This window comes from Notolepis coatsorum (assembly GCF_963971535.1).
Source record: "Notolepis coatsorum genome assembly, chromosome: 19".
NCBI classification, from domain to species: domain Eukaryota; kingdom Metazoa; phylum Chordata; class Actinopteri; order Aulopiformes; family Paralepididae; genus Notolepis; species Notolepis coatsorum.
The window spans coordinates 42023277-42039157 of NC_140183.1; the positions used below are offsets into that span (position 1 = coordinate 42023277).

Here is a 15881-nt window from a genome sequence, read left to right on the forward strand (position 1 = left end):
GTTCTAGTAATTTCAGAGAAATTCTGCGAAAATAGCCATTTACTGGAATACACAAAACACGTTGTCATTTTCCGGCTGATTTATGAATCGTTTTCAAATAAACGCTAGATTATCGAGAGTATTTGTGTTCTTATGCACGATACAAAAGCGGGCTGAAAAAAAATGTATTCATGCCGCGCTCAGCGCCTAACACCACACACACACACACACACACACACACACACACACACACACACACACACACACACACACACACACACACACACACACACACACACATGTTGTGAAATCTGTGGAAAACAACTCTGATTAACCTAAAACTGGTAACATAGATTCCTTACCTCAGATCAGATGTTCTGCAAAAAGATGAATCCAATTCCTGATCGCCATTCCAAATATTGATTGCGTTTATTGATCCAACGTTATAGTCCGAAACGCATAATCCAAGCTGCTCCCAGCCTCGCCAGTGAATCTGGTAACACGACACTGCTTGCCAGAGATGGGAAAACCCTGGACCGGAGTTTTTCTCTGATGCACTTTTTCACTCAATTCAATCCAATGATGTGCATTACCATCCGGGAGACGATAGGGGGCGGTATTTGCCCTTTTTGAGCTCAGAGCCATTCCCAATGATAATGTCAGGCTGGACGGATGAAAAATGAATGGATATCGCTAATAAAAGAAATAACGATTAAATAACGAGAAATCTCGTTATTGGCAACCAACGCATGGCGGCCAATAACGAGAAATCTCGTTGTTGGCAACGTGTTAATGAGTACAAGGGAGAGTGGATACAATAGTTTAACATCTAAGGTACTTTAATAGCAATCCTTCATTCCACCAAAGAGAGGATAAACCTCTCTGGCTGTTTCTCTTTGAAAATAAATAAACAACGACACTTGTGGACATTAAATATAAATCATTTTATAATATACAAATTGTACAGATGTCATGAACAAACAGGAATGTGGACGGACTCAGGGATAGCAAAGATAAAAGAATATCTTTCTTTTTGTTCCTTGATAGCAAGTCACTGCTATGCGTGACTGTATAGCAGATGATCAAAGATACTCAACATTCAAGACTGGCAGCGGAAGTGATGAGAAAAACCATGACATCAGAATTGGAGCCTATGAATACATATTTCAAAGGGCCATGAACCAGTTAAAGTGACAACATAAAGAAAAACAATAAAAAAAACAATTGCGTCCTATTGTATCACGTGTTGTAATTTCTACTCTGTCCATTTTCACATTATAGTAGCACGCAGGAAATGAACCATGAGTTTTGTACAGCATTAGAGAACACTTGCACCGGCGCCAACTACCGCGGGGTTCAAAGACAATTATGCTCACATAACACAGGAAACAGTATATTACCTTTTTTTCTTTGTACATGAATAGAGTAGAGAGGGTTGCAGATGTACTGTATGCTTAGCTCTAGCATTAGTCAAAGGTTGCGTTCTTGTCACAGAAGGCTAAGTTAACACGGTTCAGCACCATTTAACTGATGAAGTGCCAGATCCTGACTCGCTTCTCTCTCCATATCCTTGTGTCGTCTTCTTCTTTTTTTACCAATTCAGCATAAAAAATACCCACAATCCCCAGAGTGTACTCATGTCAGAACTGGCAGACTGTAAAGTGAGCACCTCAGGTGTTATCGGGGGGGAAAGACACAACAAGGTGATGACCCCAGGTGGGCCAGACGCACAGGACCTGCTGTAATCTGACCCAGACGTGATAATGAATGTCCAACCGGGAACGTGGTGGGGGTTAAAAACACAGTGTAGGATGAGGTCACTATTGACTGATTTTCCACACTCTGCCCCACGTAGGAAAAGTGTACATTGCGTTTTTTTGTTCGGTTTTACAAGGATGTCACTTGGGGAATATATGTCACAGTCGCAGATAGGAAAAAATTAATAACGAGTGTCCGGCTGGACTCGTTGGTGTGAAAAACAGAGCACTGATACAAAAAAATTCATGATCATAAATTTGAAAGTTGTCATACATTTATCTTGACTCTGGGGGAAATTAAGTAATTGATTAAATCTGAAAAGTAACTTGACTCCAGAGATTCAGTGGGGGAATCTCTGGAATATTCATAATGATCTCTTCGGATATAAAAAAAAAAGGGGGGGGGGGGGTTATATTGCCATTTACAATTCATATTTGTCATATAGTCTAGCAAAAATATGAAACTGACAACTAAATCACACATTGCTCCCTAGCTGTGATGCAAGAGGCTAAATAAAGTATTTGTCAAATACAATAAGTGCTTATTACAGTCCAGAAAGCCCAAAGCAAAAAAGCTATTGAGAAAAAACAACAAAAAAACAACAACAATAAAATACCACAGAGTATGTTATGATATGAGCTCATATCTTGACTCAATATCAGAGTGGTTATTTGCTGTGTGCTTGTGCAAACATTTTGCACTTGAACCAGTTCCAGCTGCGTAAAATCCATTCTGGTTTAAATTATGACCCTTAACTTTTTCTGCCATTAGTGATGACCTCACGCCCACAGGTTTCGGCTCCAACATGTTGAAGACCGGGAGGACAAGGAACATATGGTGGAGGGGTCACACATTATGACCCCTTGGCTAAAAACCCACAACAGCCCTCAGGAGGTAGCTCAAAGCGTCGGTCACAAATACAACGTCAGCAAGCTTTAGCATAACAGCATAGGCTACACAAAGTTCAAATCATACTTCTTTTAACTTGAAAACAGAAAGTTCACAAGGAAATTTGACACATGTTGCATCTTTAAACAATTAAAAGCTAAGTATCTTCATATTCACTAACACTGAGCTCATTGTCAAATCTAAAACACCCTTTCTCCTTAGACACGCCTTCCATTTCTCTAATGGCTTCCATGATCTAACTATCTCAAACCCCACCCTCTTTTTCTGACCCTTCAATTTGTCAGAGGAAAGCAAAAGTTGTGATTGGAGGATCAAGAAAAGAGGGCAGCGTTTGAGACAGGTCAATTGAAAACAGGAAACAGTGAGCTTTCAAAATACAAATACTGACTGTAGCATAACTTCCTCGTTTGACTAAAACATATAACAGAAAATAGGACATTTCAAAGAGCAGACTGCAGGCCGTTCACGGCGTCGTTGTAAGGCTAAACTGGTCACAGCTGGATATTCTACACCACACAAAACATCTGTCATTTTACATAAACATGTTCTAATGGGAGTATGTCTATGTTCCCCGGGTCCTATGTTCCCCGGGTCCTATGTTCCCCGGTAGCGATAGATAGTCAGACCACCAGCCCTGATTCCAAACTCTAACCGTAACCAACTTCGAAAGAGGGCATAAGCTTAACCAGTTCGAAACAAGGCGGACATTCATAATTAATAAAATAATACAAATTTATAAAATGTCCAATCAATCAATCAATCAATCGGGGAACATAGGACCCGGGGAACATAGAACCCGGGGAACATAGGGATGACCCCGTTCTAATGATGTAAGGGAGTAATACAGAAGTCAAAAATATTTACGACAACCTTAAACCCCATTGTCAATAAATGCAGGTTATATTTAACCTTCCTCAACTCAAACCCAATCCAAATCAATCCCCCTGACCAAGTCCTATTCTTTTTGATGAGCAGAGATCTTTCGCTGTCAATAGCCATATGTGACCCCCATTATAAATGTATGATTCCTGACAGATACCCTGCTGACAAAATCCATTAGTGAGCTAATGAAAGCTCTCAGGCACCAGTGCCAGCTCCCTTTTTAAAAGGGAAAGCAATGTGACGCCATAGAAGACCACATTAAGGTTTTGTTATCTTCAGAAATGAGGCCGGTAAAGAGGTACTTAAAGAGCTGGAGATAAAACATGGAAGTCGTGTGGACGGGAAGCGGGAAATGTAAAAGGCCGTTATTCTAAATTAGCCTATTTATTTCTTCTATTCCACTTCCTGTGCTTCACTCTTTGTTTTTGTTTTGCCTTCTCCTTTCCCCTCTCTTTCTCTCCCCTCTTTTTCTCTCACTTGTGATTTTGGTCTCTGGGAATAACCAGCCTTGGTCCTGAATAATTTGCCTAACCTTGCTTCCATATCGACAAGTTGCCCATGTTTATGACCATCGATGGTAAATGAAGGCCCAATTAAAAATGCAACACTGAGCAGAAACAAATATTCACACATGTAAATTCTAAACAGGAAACTCAGCACTTCTAAAATGTTTCCTCACTGGAGCCACAAACATTCAATTGAGTTCACATCATCATCATGGTTTGAATGTGGAACATTCTGTAATGCAAGTTGAGCCCACTACACCAAAGAGTGATTATCGACATCTCTTTGAAGCACTTGACAGCTCAGAGCTCAGCGTAAACAACGATCCATTCACGTAACTTTGGATTGCCTGTCGCAACAATAGCCATGACCTTAACCAGAGTTCTCCTCTTCCATAAGACTTCTATGACACAACTAACTATGGCACACGGAACTAAGGGTCAGGAAATGGTTAAAACAAGCCCCTTTGGCCCCCTCCCCTCATATCCATTGGCACTCATTGGGGCCAATCATAACACTTTTCCAGTGACTCTCAAGACCAACATGAAAAACCTATATCAGAATCTCCTGTTGGTATATATGATATATATACACACACATTCAGTATGTGTGTGAGTATACAGTTTGTTGGCTGAGGTTAAATGAGAGCTCTGTAGCTACACTGGCAAATTGGGGAGTTTGTCTGTTATATATTTGTCAGTTTGTCTGGATATCATGATAGGAGAGTAGAATGCTGCAGTGATAGCCCCAAGTGTAGGGATCAAGGGAGATACTGTCTTCAAGGAATGGAATTTTGAGAGGTAGGACGGGACAACCCTTGATTAGCTGCTGGGGACCGAGTAGGACGACTAGTCTTGAGTCTCTCCGGGGCTTTGATTGGTCGGCACGACCTGCACATTTGCCACAATTTCCTTTGCGATGACCTCCATATTTTCTAGAGCCTCCTCCCGCTCTGTCTGTATGTCATCTCCGCCCTGCACTCTCTCTTCCTCCACCTCTAACCCATTTTCAATCACAGCCTCCACTTCTACGCCTCCCTCTCTCCCCTCCTCTTTGGTCCCCGCTGGCTCCACAGCTTTTGTCAGCTCTTCAGCCTCTCCGTGTTCCACCGGTTCTCCGTTCTCTTTCCTGCCTCCTCTTTCCTCCGTGGTCTTCTCTTCTCCCTCCTCCGCGCCACCGTTCTCCACTCCTTTGTCTTCCGTCCCCGTGTCCCCATCTTTCTTTTCCATGGACTCCACCTTTTCACCCCCCTCCGTCTTTTCCTCCTGCTTGTCTACGGTCTTGCTCTCTTTGCAGACCGTCTCTACCTCTGCCTCGTTCGCCGTTTCATCCTTGCTCATGTCTTCCTCCCTCTCGTCGACGGTTTTGTTTTTCTTCCTCTTGTTCTTCGGCACATCTTTGACACAGTTCTTGTTGGACTTGCTCCGTGTTTTGAAGATCAGCTTCTGAAACACGCAGAGTTTAGATTAGCACATATTCTGGAATGTTCTGCTGTTGGGCATGTAGCAGTAGACACAGACTTAATTAAGAATGGATCACAGTGGACCTAATAGTGCACTGTAATAACCAACTAATTGAATGGCTCTCATTGATGCAGGGAAGGAAATTGAGGTAATTTGAAGGGAAGCTATTGATGTCTTCAGGGCTAGCAGCCAGGCAAAATAAACAGGAAAATATTTCAGGCAAAATATCCCATATACTCGTCAACGTTTCAGTCAGAGACCTTCATCAGGACATATTATGTCCTGATGAAGGTCCCTGACTCGTCGACTGAATAAAGCAGAGAAAAGTGAGTGCGGGAGTAAAAGGGGATTTACTCCCAGCACCACAAACCTTTTTGAGAATGTGCATGTTGATTGCTTCTTATAAAATGTCCAAGATAACCTGGACAACGCAGTCCGGGATGTACCTACCATACAGTATTCTGAGTCAAGTAGTGGAAAAACCCACAACAATGATAGCAAATTTCTCTGCTTTACTCCCAAGCAGAGTTGATCTGGATTTGATCGAATTTGTTGCCAATCTAACAAAGGTTAAATTTAGAGGTTATTGCCACAATGTGGGAGTCACAGAGACAGCATTACCAAATCCTGCCTCCCCCAAAACACAACATGTTTGCAGAACTCCTCACGGCTCAATCGGAAAAGGGATCCGTTCACATGTACAGCATCCAACGCTGTGCTTATTTATCTACCCGTCAACAAAAACAACAGGGATTTTCCAGGGGGTGAATATTATTGTCCTTGGAAAGATGGCTGGCCGGTGAAAGAAAGTCTAGGAGGAGGAGCACATTCGCCAAGAGAAACATAGAGAGGAACGCAAGGTCACGTACCTTGGATTCCCGCTTCTTACGGGGCAAGACGGGTCTTTGCAGAAAAACAATCTGTTTGGTGGACAGACTTCCATCACTAGGGGATGAGGATAGAGGCGTAAAGAGGAATTTAGAGTGGTAGCAAAGATAGAGCCAGAGAGAGAGTGTGTGATGGAATGGGGAGGGAGAGAGAGATGACAGAAACATTAGTATGGAACTTCCTGCAACATATCTGAGTTATCTTTGTTATTGCTATCATCAAATACTTATTACACATCTTAAATACAGTTCATTTGAAAGTGTCAGACATGCAAACTGAATGAGAGATTCAAAGTTAATTCAGTGTTAATTTTGTCAACGAAAATGATGACTATAGTATTTATGGTCGTCAACGAAGCTTTTCCCCCTGATGGCAACGAGATGAGACGTCACATTAATGGAGACCATGTGACACTAACGTGACTAAATAATGAATGCAATGTCGTTGACTACAACTGACGACACAAAATGTAGTTTACAAAAACCATGATGAAATCTCTCTTAACACATCCACCGCCGGAAATGCTTTAAAACGTTATTGCCCGCCATGCTTTGACCGCCAGACCACGCTGTACAGCGATATTGAGATCAATATTTAATTTTTTCGCCATGGCATTCATAATTCATATATACACCTCCGGCACTGAAGCTGGACCCTACGGCTCAATACAACGACGGCTCAATACCGCCGCCTGGTGGATGGTCGGGCGAGTTACACTCGAACAACAGGAAGTGGGAGGTGTGCGTCGATTAAATTCATCCGGCCGTCAGATATTGTTGCAAGGCTCCCGACAGACACTATGTACATATCGATCGCTTTATAAACGTAATAATCGATATGATTTCGGCGTTTATTGCGACATACAAACCAGAAATGGACCTAGGCGATCGATGTCCTATACCTGGGATCTTTCACCGCCAGTCTCATTGACGCACGGTAAGAGGACGCTGATGCTATTTTCAGCCCAATTGTTCATTCATTTCACTGCAAACCGATCTGATCAATATATCACCCATACTACATAAAGCATTTACTGACGATCACGGAATTATAAACGACCCCCCCCCCCTTTCATCCGCGCATGATGACGCATAACGTATAGGATCATATACAGTTGAATTTTTTAATATAGTGTGTATCAGGAATAAACGGCAATTGATAATCTATATGCGTTTATGCCTATAACTCACGTTCTATGAATTACTGCAGAAAACGATAAAAACATACTTAAATTCTAGAAGGTATTTTTGTATGAATGAAAAAGTATAACGTTCCTACATCCTGAACGATAGATAATTGATGTTGAATGGGCCATAGTAATGTCAATTTAGCAATACAATTTACATTTACATTTACATTTACATTTAGTCATTTAGCTGACGCTTTTATCCAAAGCGACTTACAAGTTCTGTACGACAAGCCATCAGGAAGGGCACAACTCTATCAGCTGAGTAACAATGTTCATCAAAGTGTTGAGTGCTACAGTGTAGGTTAGTTTATTAGGACAAGTGCATGACAGTATGGTTAGTTAGGGTTAGGTTTTTTTTTCTTTTTTTTTTTTTTAATTCAGATAATGGTTGAAGAAGTGCGTCTTTAGTCGACGGCGAAAGATTGGACGTGTTTCGGCTGTCCTAACTGGGGTGGGTAGTTCATTCCACCATTGTGGGGCAAGGACTGAGAATAGGCGACTTCTCTTTGATGACCCTCCCGGAGCTTGGATAGGAGTAGGTCTGAGGCGGCCAGAAGATGCAGAGCGTAGGGGTCTTGAGGGTGTGTAGTTAGAGACCATTGACCGGAGGTAGGCGGGAGCATGCTAGGTCGAGGGCCTTGAAGCGGATTCGTGCAGCAATGGGGAGCCAGTGCAGGTCCCTAAGAAGTGGGGTGACATGGGCCGACTTCGGTAGGTTTGAGATCAGGCGGGCCGCTGCGTTCTGAATGAGTTGAAGAGGCTTAGTGGCAGTGGCCGGGAGGCCAGCGAGCAGTGCGTTGCAGTAGTCGAGGCGGGAAAAAAGTTATAGCCCTGCAAAGAAGGTGAACATCTCCATAGGCTTAGTGTAGCTAAGGGGCTACACAACCCGGACTGTATTAAAGATTGTTTAGATTAAACCACTACTAAAGAATATTAATAGCCAGACAGTATAGTTAGACAAAATGGCGGACACTCAATTGACGGCACGGGGACAAGGATACCTGGTTTATAAGCATTTTAATCGTCATAGCAACATACATCTGAATTATCACGTTTCTCTTTTAATAATAGAATGTCAGAGTATCAAAGTCAGCGGTAATGAATAGTTCCTAGGTTACGAATACTCGACCGGAGCTCTGCAGGGAGTGAGAAGAGACGAGGCGATACGGGGAAAGCAAGGGTAGCTGGAGACAATGGTTTCCCTCGGGAGCTCCAAGCTCCGGAGGAATTGGAGACTGGTCGGATAATCCTGTCGTCGCTGGAAGAAAAGGGGTCTCGTACGGAACCGGTCCTTGTAATCCTAGCGCCCGATGGCAGGGTTAATAGCTATTAATCCAAAAGCCCGTTGGCATAGATGGTAGCTAGCTAGCTTCGTTTGTACTGGAAGCTAGCCCGCAGACGGTCTTCAATGAGTAGTTAGATCCAAACGCCGCTGGGTTTAACTATACGTTTCTCCACGTTACTTCGCTTACACAAGTCACTATACTGCGCCAATAATGGCTCTACAATATTATAGTCGTATCTAAGTAGCTACTAGCTATCTGTAACGATACACCGCTGGTAGGTCTGTGTACAACTGTACCGGACGTATCACGCTCTCGCTCTGCTGCTTCTCCTGTTCTGATACTGCCGACTCGCGGCTGCTTGCACCATCCACAATATATATACTCAGACTGATTTCTATAGGGCTCAGCCGATTTACCTGTCGGGAATCAATGCGCCTGCTATAGGCAAGTCTGAACTTGTCTGAACATGTCCAGAACCATGTCTGGGGGGCTCGTCACTGGCGCCTCCAATGTCAAGGGCGGGACCCAATGAGGCGAGCGAAGAATACTATTATGCAAACGGATGGCGTAAAGATATATATCTTATATATATAAACAATATACAAGTTATACAAAATAATAAACGCAGACTTTCAGTGTTAATCTGGACCTTCAGAACACTTAGAGTGGTGGCAGTGAGGCTACATTGATGGATATAACCATGGCAGGGAATGTGTTAATTTATGTTGACTAAAACAAGATGAGACAAAATAATTATAACTTTTAGAATAATTCACGTTATTATTTCTGCTAAGCTCCGCGCGGCTTATGGCCCACTAAAAGCCAAGCTACGCGAGGCTAAAAACCACGTCCCAGGTCTCGACTACAGCTTATACCACCCAGCAAGATTTTCAATAACCATGAACGGAATCCGCTACTCTCTCAACACTCCTGCGGCAGTCGAAGAGTTCTACCAAAAGAACATAGCATCTAAGACAACAGAGGCTAAAGAGGATGGCTAGGCTCAGTAAGCTGCGAGAACAGCTAACTTATTAGCCTGGAACCTATATCCCAGACAATGCACACACAGACTTGCTCTCCCCCGTAGATACTCTTTCGTATGTACACCCACTACTATCAACATTACACATGGATACAACAAGGACAAGACCACGTTCACTTAAAAAGGTAATGTTGGTATGAAAAGAAAATAAACAGACTAGTACTAACACTGAGATGGACCCTACTATAAGTTGTTATAGTATATATAGTATACTCCTAAATAGACCTCCCCCAGAAATAACACCAGAGATCAGCAGTGTACCATCAGAAACCTTGAAGACCAACTGTGGGAGGATATCTGGATGAAATAACCAGAGCCATCAAAAAGATGAAGGTTGGAAAAGCACCAGGAGTTGACAACACCCCCCTGATATTCTGAAAGCTGATCCCAAAGCGACCACAGAGGTTCTATACCACCTCCTCAACAAGATCTGGGATACAGAGGTAATCCCAATAGAATGGAAAATGGGCTTAATGGTCACCATTCCAAAAAGAGGAAACCTCAGTGAATGTAACAAAAAACCAAGACCATGAGGTTAAATCCAAAAACACATGATCCAATCACACTGAGGGGAGGGGCCATAGAGGACGTGGAGCACTTCACCTACCTAGGGAGAAACATCAGTAGGGATGGAGGAGCAGGCAGGGACATAGAGGCATGCATCAGCAAAGCACAGGTAGCATTCAGGATACTCAGGCCAATCTGGTTGTCCAAGCAACTCTCCAACAACACCAAGCTACGGATCTTCAATACCAATGTGAAGACTGTCCGGCTCTACGGCTCTGAGACGTGGAAGACTACCGAGGGCCTCACAAGCAAGACCCGGGTGTTTGTCAACAAATGCCTGCGCTACATCCTCAAGCTGCGGTGGCCCATCAAAACCACAAATGAAGAGCTGTGGAGGATAACCAACCAGGACAGCATAGCTACCACCATCAAAAGAAGAAAGTGGAACTGGATAGGGCATACCCTTAGGAAGGACTCAAACAACATCACTAGACAGGCCTTGGACTACAACCCGCAGGGGAAGAGGAAAGCCGGTAGGCCGAGAAACACCTGGAGACGTTCCACACTCCAAGACCTAAAGAACATCGGAGTGAGTTGGCAAGAAGCAAAGGCCCTGGCCCAGAAGAGAGTGAGATGGAGTGCTCTGGTGGACGCCCTATGCCCCCCAACGGAGTAAAGAGGATTAAGTCAGTAAGTCATAAGTTGTTAATGAATCCCTTTAGCGCTTGAAGCGCACTAAAACATCGTAATGACTTTTTATTTTTCATATAATGTTGGATACATGCTCAGTAGAGTTAGAACACTCCCAGTCTTAGGGGTGGTGATATTTTGTTACTATTAGCACACTTTATGCACATATAAGTGCAGTGGCAGCTTCGCTAATGTTGCTAATGTTGTTAGCATTGCTAATGCTCTGATGGAGGCCGCCATTTTAAGTTTTAAGTTTAAAATGATGTCAGCGATCTACAATATGACTCAACGGACAAAAGGGCATCGACTGGAATGTAGTATAAATGGAAAACAGCACTTGCCTAAAATTTGCCGCCATGTCGGTTATAAGGAGGTCGTTTTATGTTCTTTAAATTCTTCAGTAGGCCGTAAGGTGAAGGCTGTATCGTTTCATCCCGTTCCCACCTCGGTGGACTACACAATTTTCAATCTGGGTGAAAGATATATTGGTGTAGATTTAGGAACAAAAAGTTCTCCATTGACAAACTAGCCCGTTTTGCGCAATCATAATTTTAAAGTTGGGACTAGATCTTTCCTCACGAACGGATATTTGGTCACCACAGAGTTTTATTTGGTGTAATTGGTGCGAGTTCGGTCACGTATCTTGCGCTCGACCAATAGCAGCTCTCTTTGTTGGGAGGATACGGCCATCCGGTGTCAACAAATGACATCCACAGAGTAACGTTACGGATGAAAATGGACAAAAAACACCTTCTAAAGTTCGCAAAAAGATTTCTAAACAATGTTATATGCATCTCATGTCCGTTCAGAAAGAACGTGTACAAGATTTTACACAGACACGGTGGGATAGATATAGAAACTGCGTCGAATGGTGGCTTAACCTACCAGGCCAGAATCATACCATTACGGAGACATACAACATTGTTTAGAGATCGATTTGTGTCATAAATGTCATGATATATATATATATATATGATATGTGACCCAGTCTGGTGATGATGCCTACAAGTCGCCAGGGTGAAATGACAGAGAGTGACAGTTTTTTTTATTTTTATATATAACTACAGTTTGAGAGTTGAAGAACATATTTAGTATAACAGCGAACAGATATAATAACTCTAATTGTGTTTAAAAAAGGCTATTTTTAAACAGTTTGTCCTCTCCACAGAGGAGAGGTGGGGGCTGGGTTTATTTTTGCATCTGAATAGAGCTGCGCGTTGGGATTCAGATTCACTGAGCCAGGTAAAGGCATTCACACAGAGAGAGTCATTAACGTTAACGATGGACGCATTCAGGTGAGGGTAGTTGTCCATGCCCCCCCCCCCCCCCCCACAAACTAGCTGAAGTGTGAAAATCTTTGAGAGGCATTTTCTCCCCTTGAGTGTTCTAGACAACAGACTGCTTTACAAGATTTAAATGAATATATGATATTCAAAACATTCTCAGATTTCAAAGTATGACACATCATTTGAAAGCTTACATTCTGTACTTTCACAATCTGGAAAAAATGAAAATGGAGACATGTCGGCACAAACGCTGGACTTGGTCACATATAATGGGGACCCTGATGTAAACAAGACAAACGTCTTTCTCTGGTCTGCATCCCCTTAACAATTGTGTGTATTGAGCCGTACTGTATTGTACCCATTCTGCAATCTGTTAAATACAGTTATATTATCATACTGGCAATCACGTCTTGCTCTTCGCCATTATGAGATATCTCTTATCTCCTAGCACATAATGTGCACACAAAACAACAAATGCACTCACATGCACGTGACCAGGCCACGCCCCTGCGTCCCACTATATGACGCCGGGCATGGTCACTGTAGAAGCAGAAACCGACTTGGTGGATTTATATATTATTATATTATTATTATATATATATTATATTATATATTAGAACCATGCACTGTTTAGACTGTCTTATTTATGTTTGGACACTAGGGGGCTCACCACCCAATATAGCCCCACTTCTATAAGTATCCTAGGTAATTACTGTGATCCCATGCACCTGCTGAGGTTTTACCTTAAAATCTGTCTCACTGTTGGAACTGACCATGGAGCAATTGACGACTGTTCTAATTTAACCCTTTATTCACTATCATTTACCTTTGGACAACAATAAACCCTGTAAACCGTACCAGCAGCAAACTTTGGACATTCAATTCATTCAACATCACAACTTTGGTACAGCGTGAAGAGAAATAATTGCGGGTGCATCGTGGACGACTGTCAGCACACCCAGGAATGACAGTCGGCCACTACAAAGTTTTAAGGTCTCCTCATGAAAGAAGGACGTGAGTAAAAAGTTTGAAACTCTCCTCATGAAAGAAGTATGTGGGGCTACAAAGTTTGAAAGTGTCCTCACGACAGAAGGACGTGAGTACAAAGTTTTAAGTTACCCTCACGACAGAAGGACGCAAGTGAAAAGGAGGACAAATATCCTCGTGAAAGAAGGACGTGTGAGTGAGTACAAAGTTGGAAAAACTCCTCACTATAGAAGGACATGTGAGTATAAAGTTGGATAACCTCCCTCACCAAGGAAAAGCGGAGGTAAGAAGATCTTTAAGTAATACCTCTGTTGAGGAAGAACTGGATAACGGGTTTTGAAGGACGTGGCCTACCGCAATGTGAAATTGTTTGGTGGACGCTGCTGTATTTATGAATGGAACTGACTCGGGACATTGCTACTTTGTTGCGCTTCCTTGCAAACGCTGTGGAGCATTCTAGCGTCGGACTAATTAAATTGTGATGCTGTGGATTATAGAACGGACTATGCGCCGTATATTAGAAGTAGAACCATCGCAATTATATTGTCTGGACGTGTGGAAACTGGACACTAAATATGACGCAATGGACTGTATGATTTAATTCCGATACATACAGCAGTGGACAATGCAACGGAGAATTAAGTGTGGAACCATTGCAATTAATGTTACTCTGGACGTGTGGAAACGGAATAACTTTGGCACATTGGCAACTGAATGATTACGATATTGTGGAAGGATATGGAACTGACGATGTGCCGTATCGTTTAGAAGTGGAGCCATCGTAGGGGCGGTCAGGTGGCGTGACGGAGATTGCGTTCGTCACCAACCCCGGAGCGTCTGGATTTGCCTGTTCGAATCCAGCTCACAGCTCCGGGGTTGTCACCAGCTTGGCTGGCCGTTCACACTAATACAATTGGCAGTATTAGAGGGTGGAAGAAGCTGGCGAGGTGGGTCCGGGTCATTGTAAACAGCGACTCCTACAGTTCGGTCGGGGCGCCTGCTAAGCGCGGATAGGATCTGTGTGGGGACCACACACCTTGCATGTCCAGCTGCAGAGCAGGCTTTTCTCAGCAGTACATGCCGGGGAGATGTTCAGTGGGGGAGCTTATGTCACCCAGTGTGATGTCAGCTTCCCCCGTATCAGACCGGCCCTTTCTGTCGGGGTCCCCCCTTGGGTGCGATTGCCTCGTTGGTAGTGTCAGGGTGCGATATCCCGGCTCTGCGAGACGCCCTGCTCGCGCGGTTGGCGAGTCAAGGGTTGGCAACGCACAGCGGGTGGGACCGGGCCTCCTATCTACGGTTCCTGGCGGACCAGCGCCAAGTGGCGGCGGGTGCGCTTTGGGATTATCATCACATATGGCTACAACAGTGCCATATGTTGAGGTGGATGGAGAGAACGCTGAGGCGGGGACTTGTGTTGCAGTTTGCACAACCCCACCCTCCGTTTTCAGGTTTGGTACAGACCCTATTGTCAGGGTCAGCAGCAGTGACAGATCTGGCCGATGAGATCCAATCTCTGTTGGCGAAGCAAGCCATCGTCGTGGTCCCAAAGGAGGACGCGATGCGTGGCGTTTACTCCCGGTATTTTCTGGTGCCCAAGAGCGAGACGCGATTGCCAGTATGATAATATAACGAAAGGTTATCCTATAACCTAGTTATATGAATACTGGCTGAGCGTCTCGCTCTTGGCGCCCTGAGGTCCCTTGGATGGGTTTCCATGTTGGAAATCTTTCTGAGGAAGGTGGAGTGTGACCATGTCCGGCATCATATAGTGGGACGCAGGGGCGTGGCTGGTCACGTGCATGTGAGTGCATTTGTTGTTTCGTGAGCACATTATGTGCTAGGAGATAAGAGATATCTCATAATGGCGAAGAGCGAGACGCTCAGCCAGTATTCATATAACTAGGTTATAGGATAACCTTTTGTTTTCATTCATTCATTCATTGTATGTCATGTATGTCATAAATGTCATGATGAATTGAAAATGGGGGACTCTGATGTAAACAAGATGAAAGTCTTTCTCTGGTCTGCATCCCCTTAACAATTGTGTGTATTGAGCCGTACTGTATTGTACCCATTCTGCATCTGTTAATAAAGTTTTCAATCAATCAATCAATCAAGATGTGGATACACTATTTGACAGTTTAGCTGTGTTTTTGTTTACATAACTAGCATTCTAGTTTTCTTCAGATACCATATGCCATTTAGTTTTATTGTTTACAGTGATGTTTATGTAGCTCTGCTAGTCCATAGTGATGTTTAAAGTATGTTAGCTTTCAGAACCCCCTCATCCACCACCACACTTCCAGGCAACACTGATGTTAATCATCCTCACCACGGCCATCTGAGTCATCATCCCATGTAGCCCTATATCCTCAGTTTCCTTAGAAACATTTGCACAGTTTTGGCATTGACAAAGATCTGTACATGGCAGTTTTGCAGACACACAGGAACATCTTCTTGTCTCACATTTGAGTTGCCTTAACTGAGAACTGTAAGTCACAGTAACTG

The 15881-nt window shown here is 43.4% G+C and overlaps 1 protein-coding gene across 1 annotated transcript in view; it reads right to left on the reverse strand.

Moving 5' to 3' along the window:
* Positions 1 to 3564: 3564 nt before the first annotated feature.
* The window catches only part of rftn1b (raftlin, lipid raft linker 1b), a 329875-nt gene continuing 317558 nt past the window's right edge, over positions 3565 to 15881 (reverse strand). The window contains exons 9-10 of the mRNA XM_084335672.1: positions 6365 to 6440; positions 3565 to 5477 (exon numbers count right to left, since the gene is read on the reverse strand). Coding sequence (XP_084191798.1) covers positions 4881 to 5477; positions 6365 to 6440 — 673 coding nt within the window. The 3' untranslated portion in view covers positions 3565 to 4880. The remainder of the gene's footprint in view (positions 5478 to 6364; positions 6441 to 15881) is intronic.